Raw genomic sequence first — 21,422 nt, forward strand, 5'->3', positions numbered from 1 at the left:
CAAATATCACACGTGGCTTTTATATTGAGTGCCGGACGTGCCGAAGCTTCCCGGCGGCAATACAAGCACTTGTAAGAAAAGCTCTAAGGTAAATGATGACGTGGCACTTATTTTATCACGTGCCCCCCCTTAAATGGCATGCCGTCCAGGCATTCGCATGTATGTACCATATATTATGACATAAAACGATTCTAAATACAGTATTAAGTACGTCTAAGAAAACCCCGAGCGAACACGACCGCGGGAAGGGCAGGAACGTTGAAGGAGCCTGTGCTCATCGTGCCCGACGGCGGGCAGAGGCCTTGGGCGGAGGGAGGGGAAGGGGAGCTTTACTAAAAAGGGAGTTAACATGTACATACCATAAAAGGGAGAAACCACAGGTTCCACCTGCGGTGTCGGAGGTGAGAGGATTTGATGGCTAACTAGCCTGCCGTTGCCGCGTAGCAACCCGGCTATCAAGCTTTACATTCCGTGATGTTCAGGTGAGTTCTCAACCAAACAACCTCTCCGATGACAGTTTCTGGCGCTAGGAACGTATGGGGCTCTCCCGACGCCCCTAAACGCGCCCTGCTGCTCCACGGACTCGCATGCTCATCCTACAGCATGCGACACATCGGCGAGGGCCTCGCCCAGCACGGTCCGTCCGCCCTCCCACAAAGCAGGCCGACAAACCGCACTAACCGAGCCCGCCGCGATGCGCAGGATACCTTGTCTCCGCCCCCGACCTGCCGGGCCACGGCATCGGACCCCGCGCAGAGACCTACACGTGGGCGAGCATGACCGCGCACGTTGTGTCCCTGCTGCGCGAGACGACGTACGACCTCGTCGTCGGGCACTCGATGGGCGCGATACTCGTCCTCCGTGCGCTGTGCGGCCAGGGTGCCGGCAGCTTAGACTTGGACTCGGACTTGAACGTGAAAGGACACAGCCTCCGCCCGCGCCGCGTCGTGTTCCTGGACCCGCCGCTCTCCGTTAACGAGGAGGCCTTCGAGCGTGGCGCGGCGCTCTTCACCAGCCTCGTGCGCAGTCCGCCGGAGCCCGCGTTTTACATGCAGATGTTTCCGCGCTGGACGAGGCTGGACGCGGTGTTTCAGGTGCTCGCGAATGAGCTGTGTGACGTCAGGGCGATGGATATTGCGTATGAGGTGCGCCGCTGTTTATGTTTTTGAAGTCTGACATTCCATGGTCTTGGGTTGACATCGAGCCCGGTTAGGCGCGTCGGGTTAATCATCTCGAGCTCCTCGATAGCTTGCCGGCTCATGTTCGGTTCGTTGTGCTGGTCGGAGACCCTGATGCCGGTGGACAGGCCAGCCTGAGTGACTTTGAAGGGGTTTCCGATATCGAGGCGAGGATGATGAAAGGGTATTCACATTGGATCCCGTACGAGTGTCCTGAGGAAGTTGTGGAAGCTGCTGTGCAACGTGAACGTTTGAATGCTCACATGTAACAATCATTCAATGTCTGTAGAAGTAATACTGAGGCCTGAAGCTAGGGTCATGCATTTATATACGCACCCATACTGGCCTGAAGGTCACGTTGCCATCTTGGCTCTCCTCCAGTAACCAGCAATTCTACGCATCTGCTGGGGTTTCGTCCCAGAATTAAGTTGCGCCTACCGTATTTACATTTTGATCGCCATTTTGCTTGAGGATTTATAATATAATAACAACAAGGAACGGACAAGCAAATGCAGCCGGAATTTCCTTGACATTAATATTGAAATATTGAACTCCGCTACCCGACATTTTCCACCTGTCGTAGTAACCTCAAGGTATCTTTTCGTTCTCCTCCATCGATCAGCAGCCAGCAAGTCTACGGATTAGACGCGACTAGTGCTATACCTCGGAAACAAGTTGCGCTTGTGTACTTCAGTTGCCATTAGCACGCTGGTATGGCTTCACTATGCTATGACTACTACGGCCTTCAAGCTCCTGCTGTAACCATGCTCTGCGAACCGTCTGCTCTGCGCTCTCCCTGAGCGACACTGCCTACACCTCCACGTTTCCGCCATTCAAAGAGGACCTTTGGCAGTCGTCTCGGACTCGTCTTCCGTCACTACGGGAATGCTCTGCTTCACTCGCGGCAAGAGCTGCACCTTCTTGCGCGGCTCGGGAGCACCATCCGTGCCGATATTTACGGGCAGATTTCGTGAAGGGCGGCTGCTCGCCTCCTTGGTGGCGGCCTCGGAAGGATCCGAGTTCTGACTGAGCATCCGGAACATGTTAGAGGACGAGCTGGTCCGCAAGTTGGTCTCCTGCTTGGCTGTGTTCTTCTTGAACACGCTGCTCGGGCCGAAGGTTTGAAGAGGTTGCTGCTTGGAGACCTTGGCGAACTGCGATAGGTCGCCAACCTTGGGAGGTGGACGAGCAGGCCTACCATTGCCAGCAGCTGAGCAGCCTCCGAGATGTCCGGTGTCGTGGTTGAATCCGCGAGCGACAGCTTTGCGACTAGCCCACTTGCGTTCGCGCAACTCGATGACATCCTGATTGAGAGTGTCAGCAATATTTCTTCGAAGTTACCCAAGCATAATAGTTACCATGAGCACGAACTGCACGCGCAAGTTCACTTTCCCGTTTCTCGCAAGCTCCTTCATGCGCTGGAAATACACATCCATGTGCGCCTTTGCCTTGGGCGTATCCAAGATCTGGCCGACCGTCGTGAGCAGTTGGCACAAGCCCTCGATCTCATCCTCCTTGGGGTTCTCCACGTTGCCGAGCAGCTTCTTCACATACTCGTGCATAATCCGCTCCGTAAGCATCTGCAACTTGAACAGCTCTCCAAGGAACTTGATGAGACCGAGGCCCTGTTGTCTTGCCTTCTGTGCAGTGTAAAGTTCATTCCAAGACAGGTGTGACCTGTCTGTTGCGCCTTCCTTCTCGTTCATAGCTTTGATTTCCCTCCCGTCCGTCGCTTTGGTGCCCGAAACCGCGGCCGCGGCGGTTTTGCGCGGCCCCCAGCAACTTTCAAGCTCCTTCTGGCAGCGGTTGAGAAGATACTTGCGAAATAACTGGCCCCCAGCGATCGGCTTGCCCTCCGAATCTTTGATGCCATCATCCCACACGTCTTTGCTGATCTGCTCCAACATCTTGCGACACAAACGCGCGTGCAGGCTGTTCCACGCCGCCTCGACTTTCACCCTCTCGAACACAAGACGCGTGACATGGACGAGTGTCCGCGCGTCCTTCTCCTTCTCGCTCTTGTTCGCCCAGGCAATGATCTGGTCTGAGATCGAGTCGAAGTTCTGCATCGTGAGCTTGTTCAGCAGCGCTCTGACCTTACGGTCTACCATCTCGGGCGAATCCATGTCGACGGCGGCACCCTGTCGAACTGCTGGCCCAGCGCTTGACGCGATCCAACGGGGCACGGAGATCTCGACCTCTGCGATAGGCTTAAGGTCGGCGAGTGCAGTGGCATCAGAGGCACCAGACGCGCTGCCGTCCTGCTGGGGGTTAGGGGCCCTGTTCTGGTTGCCACGCTTCTCGCCGCGCTTGTTGCGCGTGCGCTTACTGGGGTGGCCTGGGCCAGTGCCTACGGATGCGGAGCGCAATTGTTGGAAACGCTCCTCGCTGGTGAGCTTGCTACTAGGAGTAGAGAAGTTGCCCATCCCAGCGAAGGGACCTGCAAAACCAGGCTTGGCAAAGCCGATACCGACACCAACAGGATTGGGGCGCGAGCCTGAGGGAGCCATTACACCAGAACTGTGACGGCTGCCGCGGCCACCGCGACCGTGATACATGATGTGGGACTGCCACTCGGCGGGGTCAATACCAAGCCCTTCAAGAGGAGCGAGGCGCTCCGGCTTCTCAGTGCAGACCTTCATAAACTGGAACAAGAAATCACGGTCATATCTGCCCAGAAATGATTGATTTCAAGGTCATCTCAGAATCACAGATTGACGTACCTAAACTTGCCTACCGGCATGTTCGTATTAAGCTCAACTTTCGGGCCCTTGATGCCCTCTGGGTACTCCATACCATTCAGGTTCTCAATGAAGCGCGCGGTGGCAAGGGCAGACGTGAAAGGGTTAGGAGTATCCTTCGAGTCCTTCCTGCCAAGGGCGAGGTCGAGAGCCGAGTACATTATGCGCAGTGCGTGGGGAGTGGATAAGGACGCTATCAGGGATAGGGGTTTCCACTCTTAATACTTGACAGCGTATTATATATGTCAGCTGCATGTTCGTATTTGGCAAACCAACTAGTACTACTCGTCTGCAGCTGGGTCCTTTAATTCAACTTGCGATTGAACTTAATCGCACCAGCCGTCTTACCCCAATTTGCAAGTCGCGCATCCTTGCGCACCTTTCGTGTCCCCCCACTTTGTTCAACTTCCTACTTGATTTGCCTTCTTCGGCCCTTGTGGCTACATTAATCGCCCGTTCCAGTCGCCGCCCATATAATATGTATGGTGCTCAACACGTTTACTCCCCTAACACCGGGAACGCTACATGGTTCATACGTAAGAATACTGATTTGCAGAAGCTGAGCGGTATGTTAGATGTCTCAATAATGACCACGTCAACGCGGAACGTAGGAGTCTCTGGGTAAGGGATCCCCCTTTTAGCAACAGCTTACGGGTCAGTGAGTAAACCACTAGGAGACGTCTGATAGCGCGGTATGACTCATGACACTGGCAGGATCCTCTGGATGCTAGTCAAGTTTTGGTTGCAATTGTTTGGTGAAGCGGCGTGATAATAAGAATGACCCCATGAGGGCTGCATTGCTCACAAAGGCTGCCTAGTCAATGCGAAGACGACTCCCGGTCTTTTGGAGCAGAGGAAGCTGGATTGTTAGAGGGCCAAAAAGCGATGATGTTACAGTCAAATGTGCTAAATACCAAGGGAAGGAAGACAAAAAAGAATGACGTTATTGGAGCGAGCAACATCAGCAATACCGGTAATAAGGGGAGACAGTGAATGCTCGTGAAATATGATGACAATGGGCTGTGCAGTACTATCGGCGTGGGCTCGAGCCTGCAGGAAGAAAACATTGAGAAACCAATCCGAACAAAGTGCTTTATTAGCCCAGTTGCTCTCCGAGGTCACAAAACTATGTGAATCGTGAGTGAAGTTCAGTTTGTGATAGTACAACACGCACCTATGTCCCTCATCCTCCTCACACCATCCTTCAGAGCGAGCTTTTCCTCGCATGATGAAGCATGGCTTGAAAGGAGCGGTTCCACCCATGCAGATGACCTCAAAAGATGTGACAAGTTGGAGGTCGTCGCATTGAAGCCAAGCTTTCGCCTTGTCTCGCACAGCATGAAAACGCAGCATCTCGTCCCCCTTTTGGTCAGTGCTAGGCTGAATACCGAGCTCTTTGAGTTTGAAGACGTTGCTCGGGGGAATGCGCTGGTGAAAGGTATAGCCGTGGCTATCAATTTGAACGACGACGTCTGCCGTACCAGGTTTGGGAGCCGCAGAAGAAGGTAAAGGACCCGCGTTGGTTCTAGAGACAGGTCTGGGAGGTACAGAGGGCGGAGGCTGGGAAAGGAATGGTCTATCACCGCCCGCTCGTCGTTCCAATTCTCCAATATTAATGAATTCTCGGTCTATATGCGTGCGCTTCACTTGTAGATCAAGGGGAAAGTAGCCTTCGTCAAGCCACTTTTGCATTGAATCGGCGGCGAATGGACCTATGGCTTTGATGAACAATGTCGATACGTCCAAAGTATTAGTACTGACCTTGGACATTTCCTGAAGAGTCGATGTAAGACCATTTAACTCTGGACGGATCAGGGTTGACAGGAAGGCCTGGAGGAGCGGGACCGATGGACGTGGAATTGTGTGCAATCTGAGGGACTGAGGATTTGCCATCAAGTGTTACTAAGACTACACTATTGGCGACATGATTTTCATTTGATGAGTGTGCGCCTGTCGAGTTCTTGTCTCTAGTCGCCGCAAGTAAACGTATAAATCAAGTACTTACCTTGCTTAACAAAGCCGACATTGCTTGTGCCAACGACACCTACTCCATCCTCGATGTCGACGCCTTGGCTGATGCCACCGGGAGTGGATGGAGTTTCCATGGGGGTGGCATCAACCTGAGCAAGGGGTTGCATAGATGGCATAGAAACGGGGTCGAACTTGGGGAGGGGTGACGTAGGGGGCTCATCCCGGACGATCTTCTTGGGGTCCTCGGTTAGCCTTCGCGGTGTGGAGGTGATAGGGGGGAAAGGACTGGTCGTAGGAGCAAAGCTCAATGTCGACGTTGAAGTGGAGGGAGTGGATAGGGAAGATGTGGTAGAAATGCTGGAAGCTATCTGCGAGAGCCGTGATGGCGGGGAAGCGACCACGGGAGAAGTCGAGACGGCGGTATAGCAGTCGTGTACGGGCATGAACATCGAGGATGGGGCGGCAACGAGCCGCAGGAATTTCTCACTGTTGAACTCTGACTTCTCCGCGATCCGTTTCAGCTTCTCCTTATCCTTGTCGAGATGCGTGCCCCGAACAAGCATCGCCATATAGTCAACCGCCTTGGGCGCGTCCACCGCCGTGTCATCGAGCAGTTCCGCGACAGGCAGAAAGCCTTCCTCGAACGTCGCAGCGTCGCACTGACCCTTAGACGTCGCCTGTGAGAAGAAATCAGCAAGGAGTTTAACGTCCGTTTCCTTGCTCTCGAGCGCATGATCCACGAGGCGCATGACGAGCCGGAAGTGGTGCTCCTTGGGCAGATCTGTGAAATACACCTCCGCCTCCTCAAGACATCGGACTCCGAACAGCTCATGCACGTTCTGATCGATCTTCTTCTCCGCTTGCGCTTCGGTCATAGGCCCTGGGCCATCCTTGGCTGACGTCTTGGTCACATCCTCCGACATTGCAGGGGTGATCTCCGTCGACTTTATCCGCGGCAAGAGCCGCAGCATGCTATGCTCAGGAGACGCCTCGAGAGCATCATCCGTACCAACAGCTACGAACGGGTATCGTAAAGGGGAGCTCTGACTGAGCATCCGGAACATGTTAGAGGACGAGCTGGTCCGAAAGTTGGTCTCCTGCTTGGCTGTGTTCTTCTTGAACACGCTGCTCGGGCCGAAGGTTTGAAGAGGTTGCTGCTTGGAAATCTTGCCGAACTGCGATAGGTCGCCAACCTTGGGAGGTGGACGAGCAAGGCTACCCTTGCCAGCAGCTAAGCAGCCCCCAGGATGTCCAGTGTCGTGGTCGAACCCGCGAGCGACAGCTTTGCGACTAGTCCACTTGCGTTCGCGCAACTCGATGACATCCTGATCAAGGGTGTCAGCAATCTTTCTTCGAAGTTACCCAAGCATAATAGTCACCATGAGCACGAACTGCACGCGCAAGCTCACTTTCCCGTTCCTCGCAAGCTCCTTCATGCGCTGGAAATACACACCCATGTGCGCCTTCGCCTTGGGCGTATCCAACATCTGACCGGCCGTCGTGAGCAGTTGGCACAAGCCCTCGATCTCATCCTCCTTGGGGATCTCCACGTTGCCGAGCAGCTTCTTCACGCACTCGTGCATAATCCGCTCCGTCAGCATATGTAGCTTGAAGAGCTCGCTGATGAACTTGATGAGACCGAGACCCCGTCGCCCCGCCTTCTGAATAGCGTACAATTCATCCCAGTACAGCTCCGACTCCCTTGTCACGCCTATCTTTTCGTTAGCGACTTTGACCTTCTCGTCGTGTATTGTACTATTGGAGCGCGCTGCGACGGCGGTTGCCTTGCACATTGGCCAACCGCGTTCAAATTCTTCTTGGCATCGGTTGAGGAGGTGTTTGCGGAACAGCTGGCCACCAGCAATCGGCTTTCCCTCCGCGTTCTTGATCCCGTAGTCCTGCACATCTTCGCTGATCTGCTCCATCATCTTGCGGCAGAGGCGTGCGTGCATGCCGTTCCATGCCGCCTCGACTGTCGCCCTTTCGAACACGAGACGAATGACCTGTACGAGTGTTTGAGCATCCTCCTCCTTCTCGCTCTTGTTCGCCCATGCAATTATCTGGTCTGAGATCGAATCGAAGTTCTTCATCGTGAGCTTGTTCAGCAGCGCCCTGACCTTACGATCCACCACCTCGGGCGAGTCCATGTCAACAGCCCAACCCATGGGAGCAGCTGATCCAATGCTTGACGCTACCCAGCGGTTCACGGAGAGTCTGAGCGGTACAATAGGCCCCAGGTTTTCGAGCGTAATCGCGTTGAGTGTGCCAAAAGCGTGGCTGTCGATGCTGTTGGTGTATGTCATCTGGCGTGAGCAGAGCTGGTGCTGAAGCGCTGAAGCCTGAACAGTGGCGTCGTTCATGGAGATTGCTCGGCTCGAGCATGGTTCAGTTTGCACAGCAGTCGATGGCGTGGGAGTAGACGAGAATGGTTTCAAGTATCGCGATGTCCTGTATAGAAACTCGAAGGAGGCGCCGGGTCCAGTCAGCTATTTTACTCCTACACTTACACCGCATCTTCAATGAGTTATTGACGTCCTCAGAGATCAAAAGACGCTGCAAGTGAGTCATCTCGATAGTGTCGTCCAATCCTGCGGTGCTCTCTCCTTGAACACGTTGAGGTTGCTGGCCATCGTGAGTCGGACTTCATCCCGTGCGTATCCGTATACTGCCAGGCCCAGCGCGAACGTGGCATTTGATGTCTTCCCTAATTCCTAGAGAGGTCGAACCAGTTGGAGTACAGTGACTCAAGTATTCAGCAAGACGAGCACGGAGCGTAAGACAGTGAAGGATAACGCCGAACATCGCTTTCAGGGATCTTCACGAGTTCACGGAATCAATTGGCATGCATGCGCAATTGGGATAACTCCGCCGTGTCAACCTGTCTCACCTCTTAGCTGGCTCTCCCTCCGTTCTCTCCCTTGGTCATTTGACATCCACACTGTGCTTACCCCATCTTACAAGTCCATGTAGCACCCACACCCACTTCGCACCCCTCTTTGCCCATGTATCTCCTCTGCTTGGACGTACTCTTGATACGTTTTGGCCCCACCTAAAGACGACAAAACGTGTCAATGCTGCGCTCCCTGCCATTCCATTCGTAGGTTCAACGAGTCTGAATTCTTGCGCTAGATGGCGACGTTCAACTCTGTCTCACTTGCTCCTCTCAATTATTGAAGAATATAGCTGCAGGACTTGCATCGCGCGGTATCACCTATCATACATTGTTCTACGGTAGCAGATAAACTCACATCATTATCCCAAGATATCTCATTACAGTCCCTGACTTTATTGGCCGTGGCTTCGCACCTCGCCAGGAAGCCTACAGCCGGTGGAACACGATAGAATTCGTATCGTCAAACTTCAGGAATCCGCCGCGTATAACTTTGTGGCGGATACTTGGCCGGGTGACTTATTGGCGCACCGCATCCTCCACCAGCTCCCTAGCATATGCGCAACTCGGCAGCAGCCCTTGCAGGTTACCATGGTTGACATCAGACTTCCCCAGAGCAAAGAACTCGTGGAGCCTTTCGCTACATGTTCAGAAGTCTTACAGAGCATACGCCAGAGCCTGATTTTTACATGAAGCCATAGCTGCGCTACACCAAGCAGGCCACAATGCTTCATGTCCTTGCGAATGAAATGTGTGAACCAGAGGTAAATTTCTTGATGCTTCTGAAGGTAGGCGCTACTCCATGGCTCGCGTACATCACGCTTCATTTTAACGAGCACGAAACAAGCCAGACCCCGGGACCCCATTCAGTATCCCGTCGAGATTTCACCAGTTGTACAGCCTGCTTTAGTGTAGAGAAAACCTGTCGGACGTCGACGATGACCGTATGCTACTCTCAATCAGGGAAATTTTCATGTCAAGTGCTACCCATTGTAAGCCGCTATCGCCCAATCTTCTTTGGGCACCAAGCCTATGATCTGAAACGGACTGGTGCCTTTGTCTCTTTGGCTCTGGGCGGCTCTCAGGTTCTCTTACAAGACTTGCAAAACACTGTCGACATCCCGAGTTCAGCTGAAAGTGTTGCTAACGTGTCTCCGTACATCGACGCCGACTTGGCTGTGAGTACCTCGGGATTGCCCAACTGCCACGACATGGGTTATATCAACCTCGGTTCATTCCCATTCGGATGCCCGTATCTCTTTCTGTGGAAACAGGCTTGCCATCTTGCACGACGCGCATCGCCTCGATCAGCCATGCTCTTTCTGGAAATGCGCCGACCGTGTTGGACTATTCTTGTGGCATGGCTTTGAGCTTCATCGTTAGCGCACTGTCGCCGTTAGTGCACTGTGACGACACTTCGTGGTAGCCATAAGTGAGGTAATGCTCAGCCCTTCGTTCTCCGGTGGCGCTGATAGAGCAGTCCACCATGACATGTTCACCCAAAATGGAAGCGCCCTCGTCGAACCTGCATTGTGTGGTCAACGGAGGCAAAGCACTAGGCCGCTCTCGACCATCTAAGGCTAGCTTACTTGCCCGAAGGATGCATTCTGCAAGAGTCGTAGCTCGTTTCCTCCCGAGCATAAATTCGTTCAGCATCATGATGCCCAGCGCACTACATGGGCAGCATCCAACTGCAGGCCCACCGCAGCAATCTCAGCAAACTTCTCGGCGCGCTTGCTACCTCTTCGCTTCTTGGTTCTGCCCAAATCTTCCTCCAGCCTCTTCCTAGCCTGACGGACCATCAAATGGCCTCTCCGGCGAACGTCTCGACAGTTTCTGGTGCCAGGAGCATATGGGGCTCCCCTGACGCCTCGAGGCGGGCCTTGTTGCTCCATGGGCTTGCATGCTCATCTTATACCATGCGACACATCGGCGAGGGCCTTGCTCAGCACGGTTCGTTTACCACTGAATATCCCCACGTATATATGCACTGAAATCGCCTCGGTTTGCAGGATACCTGGTCTCTGCCCCCGATCTACCAGGACACGGCATCGGACCCCGCGCAGAGACCTACACGTGGGCAAGCATGACCTCCCACGTCGTCTCCCTACTGCGCGAGACGACGTACGATCTTATCGTCGGGCATTCGATGGGCGCGATACTCGCCCTCCGCGCGCTGAGCGAGCTGTCGCCCGCATATAATGACCGCCCGAGCTCTGAAGTCGAAGCTCAGAGAGCCTTGGGCTTGAAAGGACACCCACGCGTCGTGCTCCTGGATCCGCCGCTCTCGTTCAGCGAGGCGGTTCTCGAGAGCAACGCGGCGCTCTTCGGGAGCCTCGTGCGGAGCCCGCCAGAGCCCGCGTTTTATTCGCAGATGTTCCCGCGCTGGACGAAGCTGGATGCCGTCTTTCAAGTGTTCGCGAACGAGCTGTGCGACGACAACATCATCGAGATTGTGTATGAGGTGTGCATGCGGTCGCAGCTATAGCAGCCTGCTCTGGCGTGTTCTGAGTCTTGGGCTGACATGGTTTAAATAGACGCACCAAGTCAATCATCTAGAGCTCCTCGATCACTTGCCAGCTCATGTTCAGTTCGTCGTGCTGGTCGGGGACCCTGATTCCGGTGGACAGTGCCTTTTGAGTGATGTTGAAAGGGTTCCCAATCTCGAGATGAAGATGATGAAGGGGTATTCGCACTGGATTCCGTACGAGTGTCCTGAGGAAGTCGTGAAAGCTGCTGTATAACTATTGAACGCTCATGTATCCTAATTCAGCGTCTGTAAGAGTATTCAGAAGGATCGTACATGTCCCCGCCGAGCTGACTGTCATTTGCCGCGGAGAGGTGGCGCGACAATGCCAGAAGTATGTCGAACTCGGCAATCTCCGACTCTCTTCGGAGGCAACTCTCTTTCTCACCAACCTTTTCGACGATCGGGACGGATAACACTTGTCAGCCACATCCTCTTCAACGTTCCCAAACGTGAGCTTGATCGCCGTGACCTGGTCTTCAAGAAAGGCAAAATTCATCTCCGTCTGTAACCTTGTCCCATCTTTCACCGTTTTTGACTCGGCCAATTATCATCTTTCCGCGAGCTCCATTCCGACATTTGAATCATCTTCAATCTCGCGGTGAACAACAAAATGAGACTGCCATCGTGACCACTGTTCATACGCGTTGAGATCCGCCAAAGCACACATTTATCTTGCCCAATTAACCAGCTCATTTTCAGTTCTTGCCATGGCTTCTACCAAGCTAACCAGGCAACCCATAAGACATCCTTGATTTTCTTCTGAACGTGAACTTTATATTGCTACTTGCCCTCGTTGATAGCACCAAATCGCACACGATGGGGGCCGAACGCTGGACCTCGCCGTTATCTGCTATTCGGAAGACTCGCGCATAATTCATGCGGATCCCTCCGCAGCGCCACGGGCGCCGCCACTTAGTAAGTAAGTACTGCACGGATTTCATACTTTGAACGGAGCGCTGATTACTGCTATTGGTCAGTCTGCTTGGTTTATTTTTCGCCTGTCGAATCGATGACAGAACGCAAACCGCTCGTCTGGTATTGTGTGCGATCCTCCTAGTCAGGACACTATACTTAGCGGCTGATTATACTTAGGGATCTACATCTGGCGTGCCCGTATCATCCGAGCGCTAGCACTTGCTGGATTAAAAGCGCAAGGATGCGACAGCCTCAGTGTCTATGAGTTCGCCAACCACCTGTCTGTGTACTTGAACTTGTCTCTCTTCCATCTTCGCCGAAATGTCCTCCAAGCACAGGGCTATACCACCGAATGTATCGATCGTTCCTGGTCCGAGTAATGTTTGGGGCTCTTCCACCGCGTCGAAGTGAGCCCTACTCCTTCACGGGTTGACGTGCTCATCGTACAACATGCGGCATATAGCCACTGGCCTAGCTGAGCACGGTAAACCCCGTTCATTTTTGACCGTTCGAATTTCCATCATTTGACGGGTGTCTTTCAGGCTACTTAGTCTCCGCGCCCGACTTACTGGGCCACGGCATCGGCCCCCGCTCGGAGACATACACATGGACGAGCATGACCGCGCACGTCGTCTCGCTGCTCAAATAAACAACATACGACCTCGTCGTCGGCTTTTCGCTCGGCGCCATCCTCGTCCTCCGAGCACTGCACGAGCTCCCGCCCGCCCACCGCTCGCGCAGCGGCGGCGACCAGCTGCACATCCTCCTCCTCGAGCCGCCTCTTGCGCTTACGGACGACGTGCGGGATGACAGAGGGAACCTCTTCAGAACCCTCGTCCAGAACCCACCCGAGCCCGAGCTGTACACGAAGTTGTACCCCCAGTGGACACGTCGCGATGCGGTGCTGCAGGTGCTCGCGAACGAGCTGTGCGATCCCAAGGTGGTTGATATTGTGTTTGAGGTGGGTTATATCCAGCCGCTGCTAAAAGACATTCCGAGCTGCTGGTGGCACTGACCCTCGACGCCTACCTTTAACCTAGGAGCGGCATATGAACCATCTCGAGTATCTCGAGAACCTCCCGAGCCACGTGAGACTCAGTATACTGCCGGGGGATCCGGACGCTGGTGGGGAGTGCCGGATGAGCGATCTAGAACGCTTTCCCGATATCGAGGCGAGGATCATCAAGGGTTCTTCGCACTGGATACCGTACGAAGTGCCCTGAAGAAGCTGTCAAATCCGCTGTTCAGTGAATGCTCACGGATGTAACTCATAACAACGTCGACAATGTCCAGGTGCGGTTTGACTTTGTTACTTCCCTTTGGTAACAAGAAAGACGTGCTGCGTCAAGGCCTCTCAGTCATGCCTGTCTCCATCAGTGGTTATAGTTTGGTCATCTTACAAGGCAAAACCTCGACCCATCATGTGCTCGTTTTTTTAATCCGTTGAACCATGTAGCCTGTAACGCTTCCGTCAATTTTTGTATAGATAATTTTTATGAGTCGCAGTGAAGCAATGATAGAGTACAATATGATTGGTATGTCCTTTATTTCAAAGCACAACTTTTCAGTTCTTAGGTCCCCAAGGAAAGAGGACAGGGACGTTGCTAAAAAGTATCATTAAGCCCAGTGTTGTGAGATGATGCATGAACCGTCTCACCGTTTGTATTCCTGCCATTTAGGATCATTACCGAACTTCTTGTTCCCAGACTTTTCGAGAGGAGGCACACCAGAAACCTATAGAGCATCCAAAAGAATCAGCTTCATTCAGCGACGAGGACACTGTGGTGTGAAGGACCTACATATCGCAGGAGAGCATACGTCATCAAGGGGCTCGCAGCACTCGCAATGATGCCAGGAGCCGGAAGAGCCCCGCTCAAGGCGCCGAGTGCCCACATGCCAGACCATATCCCGATCTCGCCAGCGTAGCTAGAGGAACGGACAGTCAGACGCGACTCTTCCAGAAAAAAAGAATGCATGTACTTGGGGTGTCTGCTGATACCCCAGAGGCCAGAAGTAATGAACTTCTCGTCGTGTAGCTTGTTGTCCTTTGCCGTGCGCCATGCGGACTTCTGGCGGTCAGCGGTGACCTCGAACGCGAAGGAGGATACGAGGAGCACGAGAGACACGAAGTCCCTTCCGCCAAGGGGAGGGTGAGCCGCGGCGGGGATTGCGTTCGCCAAGTACACCGGGAGTCCGACGAGGGTAATCCAGGTTGCTGACAGGGATCATTGGCCCTACGTCCGCCGTACGCGGAGTATGCAAGACCCACCTTGCGCAAACCAGAAGAACGCGAACTTGCCGGGCTGGTGTTTTACCTCGTCAAAGCGGGAGTCCCCACCCGCCTTGATGGCACGCAGCACGAGAAAGCTGCCCAAACGAGCCGACCAGAGTGCGATTGCAGCATTGAGGATTAACTGGCGAGGCGCGAAGCTGCTGAGCGGGGGGAACGGGATAGCCTTGGCATCCCAGAAGCGGTCTTTGAGCCAGGGGTAGTACATCGAGACAAAGGTAGTGGTCAGGAAGCCGGTTGCACCGCAGAGGTCATAGTATTTCTCGTTGGCTTGCGGGACGAAGATGCCGGCGAAGACTACCAGCGGGCGAAACATTCGAGTTAGCTTCAGATGTGCCAGACTAGCTGATGGGAGGAAACGGATATCACGTACGAGCTTGAAGGCCGTAGGCACTCGCTACAGTGGCCAGAAGTCTCGAGAACACTGCCATTTTGACCTCACAGAGGTTACACAGGGGCCGGGGACTAGGTTGGTGGATGAGCAAGTTCGAGGAAGGGGTGAATTTATGATGCGCAAGACCTAACCCTGGACTTGGGTTGCAGGTCCTGATGGGTTCCTAATGATGCCGGGGTGATGTCATACTCGAGTCTGCATCGTCTCGATCAGCGCCTCCAACACCAGTTTCGTGTCTCTATCGAGCCTCGGCTGTCTCTTGAGTTGGAACTGTATCGGTTGACCTGGCTCGCTGACCCGTAAGCAAGTTGAAAGCAGGGGTTTGGAGCTTCATACCCCATACGTAACCAAATATTGCACCTGCTGGGGTAACTAAGTGATCAACCATCAACAAGAACGCGACCAGAATGATATGAGATCAAAGGAATATATAAGGAGAGGTTCAACTTGAAGACAAGCATTCTGGTGATGCTCTCGTCTGGAGAAGCTCGCGTCGGCAACGGCGGAGCGGTCGCGAAGGGGGACATGAACAGGGGCTAAATAAGGTTACCTACCAACGAAGTAAACATGGCCAAACAAGGGAATAAACTCAAAGGAAAACAAGGAAAGCATCTCACGGACGTGACCATAACTCCTGGGTGCATTGATCTGTACAAGTCCTGCACAATAGTTATCATTTCCTCCCGGTATACTCCTTGATATACCTAAAAAATAACGACCTACCGCCCAACGCGTCTCGGCACGATGGACAACCCTCAACATTATCAACCGCTCTCCCATGCTCTTCATCCTCCCCTCTCCAACTCCAACTCCTCCTTCCAAAAGGTCGCACACCCTCACTACGAGGAGGAGGAAGAAGAAGATGGAGACGAGGGCGCAGTCGAGGAGCAACTCGATCAGGACATGGACTCGGAAAGTAGACAAGACCAACGCGACGATGCCACTCCGGGCGGCGACCACGCACGGTATGTCTCAAACGTGTCCCCTTCCAACTGGTAGTGACGAGTGCCTGGTCGCCTTTTGTTGCCGAAATTACCCCTGGAACGCTGTTCCGTTTCTCCCCTGCGTGGTCCCTTCACAACCATGACCCTCGTCTTTGTTAGCTCGAATAACAATCCGCCTGCCGGTACCAGCCAGTCGGCCGAACAACACCTGCAGCAGTCAGCGCAGTCTGAAGGCGAGCGGAAGCGAAAACCTGGTCGGCCGCGCGGGTCCAAAAACAAGAAGGGGCGCATGATCTCCACGGTCGACTTGACCAACACGCGACCTCCCACCGTACCTGCGCAACAGCATGGTTTCTACCAGTACACGCCGGGAGGACAGCCTGGTGAAGTCAACTCGAACAACCAGCAGTACTACGAGTTTCAGTGGCGCGTGCTCAGCTTATGCGCGGAGTTCTATGGAGCTGCGGAAGAGCTAGTGGTAGGGTTCATCCGTGATTCTTCGGCGAGTTGAGTGTTGAACGGTGGTTGATAGAAAGGTACCAGCTCGCTGGTTATCGCGCAATGCTATCAGATGGGTCCGGGGGTCAAAGTTGACCCTTTAGCCATGCTGAACGAGGCAAGGCGGATCTGCGACCAGTTGGTACGTGTCTCTATCGGAGGTTATGTGATGCTATGTTCGTCTTATTCGAGTTCTTAACTTAGCTCAGCAATCCTGCACGCTTAACGGCTCATCCTCCGCCCCCTATCTATCCTGTTATCCCGGGATATGCACACATCCCACCACCTGCACCTGCACCTTCGGCATCCAATAATGGTATACCCGCAGGAGGCTCCCCAGCACCAGTGATCTCAAACCCCCAATCTTTTGTAGTTCCTATGGGCAGTCAGCCGACCATGGCATATCCCCCTGTTTATGGCAATACGCATCAATACCCGACCGCGCCGTACTACCAGTATCCGGGCTATACGACATACTATTCAGCCTCGATGGCTCAACCTGCCCAACCTACGGCCCAAGCAGCCCCGCATACTGCCGCGACAAGCATCAGTACACCGCTTGGGGTCTCGGCTGGGAACCAGGGCGCATGGAGTGACGAGGAAACGGAGCGGTTGAAACAACTGGCCGAGCAGAGTCGGGGGCGGGGAGCTGGCGCAGAGATTGACTGGGATTGGATCATTGCGCAGTGGGGCAATACCAGGACAAGGTATAGTCGTATTGCTCACGATGCGTTCGCTGAACTAACACTTTCACGTCTTAGGCACCAAATTCTGATCAAAGCCACTGGGCTAGGTCTCAAGGAAAGCACCTCTAGAGGCCTGAAGAGGCGTCGGGAGACGGAAGGGTCGGTTGACCGAACGGTCCCCTCGGAGCCGACCCCTACCTCTGGCGAACAGCCAGCTCAGCAACCGGCATCTCAATCGCCGGCCACTTCCACTCCAGCACCGCCGTCTGCGCAACCCTCGCCGGCCATACAGGCCGCAAGCACCTCTCAGCCGTCCGCGTCGTCTTCTGTGACTCCAGTGTCGGGTGGTACGACGACGTCGCGGCTTCCGTGGCCCATGCCGACGGTGGCATCTACTTCGTCCCCCGTCATAGCTCCGTCTACAGTTGCTCATCCTTCGAATACGGACAGAGCGAACAACTCTAACTACTACCGGTCCCGACCACCGCAAACGACATCGTCAAGTGCAGGAAAGTCGCCCTCCACGTCGGGTCACGGGGCTACGCACCAGTATAATATGTATCAGCCGAATGGTCCCCGACGAGATGGATAAATTCTGGACACACGCTAATTTCACGCGGGATCCGTTATTATTCTCGTTCGCTGGCATATTGCGCTGGATGCAATACTAGTTGTGGCAGGGTCGGAATCCTTGATGCAGCAGTTAATCACTGTTCAGAAGTAGTACAGAAGGTATACGATACAGCATTGTGCTAGGTTTTGACTCCCTGGACGTCAAACAAGCATACTTGCGTTTCTGTCCATGAGAGATATTTACACCAATGAGGCGGTACAAGAAATGTAAAAGAACGAGTTCTTTGGATAGTAAACGTCAGTTGAATTGCAGACGTGACTGAGTCACACCAGTTTTTTCAGGAGGTATTAGTCAGCATCCTCCGAAATAAACAAGAGCCAAACAAAGGAACACCCACCCATTTCGAGGAACGGCATAGCACAGGACCGAAGCTCGCTTTTGTCTTCACACCACATCCTCGCTTGGTCCGTCCACTCGCGCCGTATTTATTCCGCTCTATACGACACAACTCCTAAACGACAACTCAGCGCTTCCAATCTTCAACTACTCCTCCGGTCGCGATGTTCTCGACTCCGGCAGCAACTCCGTCAGGAAGCCGTACCCTGGCCAATACCGCGCTTAAAGGCGCCGGCCTCATCGACCGCGACGAGCGAATGCGCGATGTCAGCGACAAGCCAGGCGGGCGCAAGGGCATATCCAAGATCCGTTCGCACCGCCCTCGCCCCATCGACGCCTTCAAGGACCAGCCGGGACCGAGTAGATCTGCCATGGTAAATATGAGACCTATCGCTCCCCCCTTTTCTCTCCCACCCTTGTTCTCGCTTCTCAATCATTGGGCATGTGTTGTATCCTCCCTCCCTCCCTTCCTCTTGTATGCATATATCCTTGCCCCCGTGTTGTGTTCGCACCTTCTTGCTGTCATGTTGTACCCTATGACTCCTGTTGTTGGCTATGTCGTGACGCCGCGTGCTGTGCTGTCTCCTCATCCTCCCCCCTTTCCCACCAGTTTATGATAGACCGTGACGCTTACACAAACCTTTTGTTCACCCGACTCCCCCCTCTTGCTCTTGCCCGACAACGCTCGGCGCGCTCTCGCTGGTTGGCTGGCTTGCTCGTCTGTCTCTCCGACGAACGAACGAAACGCACTTGCACTTGACATGTGTTCTTCCACAAGCTCGCCGCACGAGGCGGTGGCCCAGCGGCGGCCGCTGAAGGCCTGTCGATCCGCGGAGCCTCGAGGTCGTCGACGACGGCGGTGGGGCGTCTTCGCAGGAACGCTACGTCCGCTGGGTCGTCCGCTCCCGGCGGCCCATCACCTCTCCCAGCGTTGAGGGTGCGGCGAGATATGATGGCGTTTAAGGCGGTGGATGTGTGGAGAGAGTTCGTGAATAAGCGGTGGAATGCGGAGGCGAGATTTTTGAATCTGGAGGTGCGTTGCTTTGGTTATAGGGCTGTTATTATTTGAAGTCTGACGTGCATTGAAGAGTATGTTGGATGACCCAACGATTGCGAAACATAATCTACTTCCACCCGGAGCACCGGGATCGTCGGCTCGCGAGGCGTCCGTTATCTTCAAGCTTGCGTCGCAGTTGAAACCACCAGTATGTCTTGTCGTGTGACTGGAAGAAGTTGAAGCTCAATGTCTCCTCGCTTATTAGGTGCAGACGATATCACTCGCAAACAACAACATCTCATCAGGCCAACTTCTGTCCACCCTTGCGCACTACTTACCCAACATTGCCAACGTGTCGCTCCAGAACAACAACCTTAAAGTTTGGCGCGATATTGATTATATCTCCGGGCGCAAGGGGAAGCTCGAGCAGCTGAGAGAATTGATCCTACTCGGTAACCCGCTCAGAGAGCTGGAATTTCAGAATGGAAGAGGCGAAAAATACAGAAGGTTGGTACACCCATGGCTATGCTCGATCTAAACTCTCTTGACATCGAGACCAGTGATATGTCACGCCGATTCCCATCTCTCGTTATGCTCGACCAAGAGCCGATCGCAGTTATCGCATTCGATGCGCCCGGTCCCGCGAACACTTCAACATCGGTGTCGAAAAAGCCCACCGCCAAGACATTCCCACACGACATGGGTCCATCGTTCATCACTGGTGTGGAAGATTCTATCGTTAGCAACTTTCTCATGCGGTGCGTAAATACGCCTGTCGTCGTTTTTTCTGATGTTTGACGAGACTTTTTGGAATGTTTTCCACAGATTCTTCACCATGTTCGACGATACTCGCGCAACCCTCATCGATGCATATCACCCATCCGCCACGTTCTCGTTCGCCGTGAACACTGCCATACCCAGTCGAGCGCGTGTGCAAGGGTTCCACAAAGAAATGCCGAACCAGAGAAAGTTGGAATGGAGTACTTGGTTGGCGGGATCTCGCAATCTGAGCCGAATGGGAGGAGGCGTGGGCAAGCTCGTCAAGAGTCTGCACCTCGGAAGTGAAGAGATTATAAGAACGTTGTCGGATTTGCCAAAGACGAAGCACGAAGTGACGGGCGCCCCGGAAAAGTTTTGTGTCGACGCCTGGCCCGTCGGCCAGGGGGAGCACCTCAAGCTCTTCATCTCTGTCCACGGACAATTTGCCGAAGGTTAGTTGCTTAAACCGCGGAATAGCGATCTGGGCATCTTTACTGAATACTTATATGTGCAGACCCTTCCCAAGGCATTCGGTCCTTTGACCGGTCTTTCGTTCTCGCGCCTGCTGTGCCTGGTTCTCGGTACGTTCTTTCTGTCGTCGAATTCAAGTCGAATTACTTATTACCAAACGGGATTAATAGTGCGAAGCTGAATGGCTGGGATGTGGTCATTCTTTCGGACCAATGGATAATACGCAACTACTCAAGTCATGAGGCGTGGCAACCTGGTCCTTTATCCGTGCAGGGCGACGCCAAAGGAACCAGGGATACTGGTGCCCAGCCAAGCGCGGCCCCTCCTGCCCATGTCGCCGAGGCACTCTCGAATTTTGTAAGTCCCCATATGATAGCGTTGATCACAGAGATGCTCAAATTGTCTGTCCTTTCTCAGACTGAACACCAGCGCAACCTTATCTGGCAGATGTGCCAACGGAGCGGCCTGAATATCAAGTACGCTTTCGACTGCCTGGAAAACAACGCCTGGGACCTGGAGCGCGCCGTTGCGAATTTTGAGCAGGTGAAGGTACGTGGAAGGATAAGGTTTGCAGCGTCGGGCTGTCCACTTACGTCAAAATTCTCAGGCCGCGCTGCCCCAAGATGCGTACATGAAGATATGAGCCAAATCAAGGCAGCCCTACCTCCCGCACGGTCCGTGCTTCCACATGCGAACGACGGCCGCCATAGCGGCGGATGTCGGTGGGCGGGTGATCAGGGATGGCCAGGGGTGACCATTCGGCGCACATCTTTCAGTGATGACGAGGACAACATGGACAAGAATTTTCCTTTTTTGGTTTACACCGCTCCCTTACACCTTCCCGTTACGACAAAACCCAATCAGCATGCAAATGTAACAACCTACCATATAATTTCGCTTCCCGTCGCACACATGATACAGTTCTATTGTTATTGATACACACATCAGCTGTTTTACGAATCACCATTCAGCATATTTTTATCGCATCGCATAGTTGCAGTGGCCGATGCAGTGAGACGCCCATTGTGTTTTCCGTGAAGCAGACAGATAGTGGGAAGTGGGAGGAGGGGACAATAAAATGCGATTGTGCAAATGTTGCTGAACGTATGTATGGAATACTGTGGGAAACAGGAAGGCCTCGAGGCGTCAGGGATGGTTAAGCGGCGGACAGCGGCGGCGGACCTCTGT

The 21,422-nt window shown here is 53.8% G+C and overlaps 8 protein-coding genes across 8 annotated transcripts; 5 read left to right on the forward strand and 3 right to left on the reverse strand.

Moving 5' to 3' along the window:
• The first annotated feature begins 481 nt into the window (after nt 1–481).
• CONPUDRAFT_142414 (alpha beta-hydrolase) lies at nt 482–1,512 on the forward strand. The gene is made up of 3 exons (XM_007767567.1): nt 482–637; nt 703–1,145; nt 1,214–1,512. Exons 1-3 carry the CDS (start codon nt 511–513, stop codon nt 1,445–1,447), a joined length of 804 nt encoding a protein of 267 aa, XP_007765757.1. The 5' UTR covers nt 482–510; the 3' UTR covers nt 1,448–1,512.
• A 499-nt stretch (nt 1,513–2,011) lies between these two features.
• On the reverse strand, nt 2,012–4,080 carry CONPUDRAFT_142415 (ARM repeat-containing protein; the record flags this gene model as incomplete). The annotated part of the gene is made up of 3 exons (XM_007767568.1): nt 2,012–2,482; nt 2,537–3,848; nt 3,902–4,080. The coding sequence occupies 3 exons, from the start codon at nt 4,078–4,080 to the stop codon at nt 2,012–2,014; spliced, it is 1,962 nt and encodes a 653-aa protein (XP_007765758.1).
• A 569-nt stretch (nt 4,081–4,649) lies between these two features.
• Nucleotides 4,650–8,622, reverse strand: CONPUDRAFT_119310 (uncharacterized protein). Its single transcript, XM_007767569.1, has 5 exons — nt 7,270–8,622; nt 5,925–7,215; nt 5,681–5,869; nt 5,094–5,631; nt 4,650–5,045 (listed from the first exon to the last, which is right to left on the reverse strand). The coding sequence occupies exons 1-5, from the start codon at nt 8,248–8,250 to the stop codon at nt 4,826–4,828; spliced, it is 3,219 nt and encodes a 1,072-aa protein (XP_007765759.1). The 5' UTR covers nt 8,251–8,622; the 3' UTR covers nt 4,650–4,825.
• A 1,963-nt stretch (nt 8,623–10,585) lies between these two features.
• On the forward strand, nt 10,586–11,524 carry CONPUDRAFT_88285 (alpha beta-hydrolase; the record flags this gene model as incomplete). Its single annotated transcript, XM_007767570.1, has 3 exons — nt 10,586–10,733; nt 10,793–11,244; nt 11,318–11,524. 3 exons carry the CDS (start codon nt 10,586–10,588, stop codon nt 11,522–11,524), a joined length of 807 nt encoding a protein of 268 aa, XP_007765760.1.
• A 1,022-nt stretch (nt 11,525–12,546) lies between these two features.
• CONPUDRAFT_150952 (uncharacterized protein) lies at nt 12,547–13,448 on the forward strand (the record flags this gene model as incomplete). The annotated part of the gene is made up of 3 exons (XM_007767571.1): nt 12,547–12,632; nt 12,967–13,186; nt 13,266–13,448. The coding sequence occupies 3 exons, from the start codon at nt 12,547–12,549 to the stop codon at nt 13,446–13,448; spliced, it is 489 nt and encodes a 162-aa protein (XP_007765761.1).
• A 214-nt stretch (nt 13,449–13,662) lies between these two features.
• Nucleotides 13,663–14,946, reverse strand: CONPUDRAFT_119312 (DUF1295-domain-containing protein; the record flags this gene model as incomplete). Its single annotated transcript, XM_007767572.1, has 6 exons — nt 13,663–13,829; nt 13,883–13,959; nt 14,025–14,151; nt 14,206–14,440; nt 14,495–14,812; nt 14,889–14,946. 6 exons carry the CDS (start codon nt 14,944–14,946, stop codon nt 13,790–13,792), a joined length of 855 nt encoding a protein of 284 aa, XP_007765762.1. The 3' UTR covers nt 13,663–13,789.
• Nucleotides 14,947–15,554: 608 nt separating this feature from the next.
• Nucleotides 15,555–17,881, forward strand: CONPUDRAFT_135546 (uncharacterized protein). The gene is made up of 5 exons (XM_007767573.1): nt 15,555–15,874; nt 16,013–16,331; nt 16,386–16,493; nt 16,556–17,058; nt 17,113–17,881. The coding sequence occupies exons 1-5, from the start codon at nt 15,654–15,656 to the stop codon at nt 17,627–17,629; spliced, it is 1,668 nt and encodes a 555-aa protein (XP_007765763.1). The 5' UTR covers nt 15,555–15,653; the 3' UTR covers nt 17,630–17,881.
• A 179-nt stretch (nt 17,882–18,060) lies between these two features.
• CONPUDRAFT_99508 (NTF2-like protein) lies at nt 18,061–21,198 on the forward strand. The gene is made up of 9 exons (XM_007767574.1): nt 18,061–18,381; nt 18,786–19,040; nt 19,096–19,212; nt 19,270–19,511; nt 19,565–19,762; nt 19,830–20,215; nt 20,278–20,591; nt 20,652–20,783; nt 20,842–21,198. The coding sequence occupies exons 1-9, from the start codon at nt 18,172–18,174 to the stop codon at nt 20,875–20,877; spliced, it is 1,890 nt and encodes a 629-aa protein (XP_007765764.1). The 5' UTR covers nt 18,061–18,171; the 3' UTR covers nt 20,878–21,198.
• Nucleotides 21,199–21,422: the final 224 nt, after the last annotated feature.

Source organism: Coniophora puteana (assembly GCF_000271625.1).
Source record: "Coniophora puteana RWD-64-598 SS2 unplaced genomic scaffold CONPUscaffold_3, whole genome shotgun sequence".
Taxonomy (NCBI): Eukaryota; Fungi; Basidiomycota; class Agaricomycetes; order Boletales; family Coniophoraceae; genus Coniophora; species Coniophora puteana.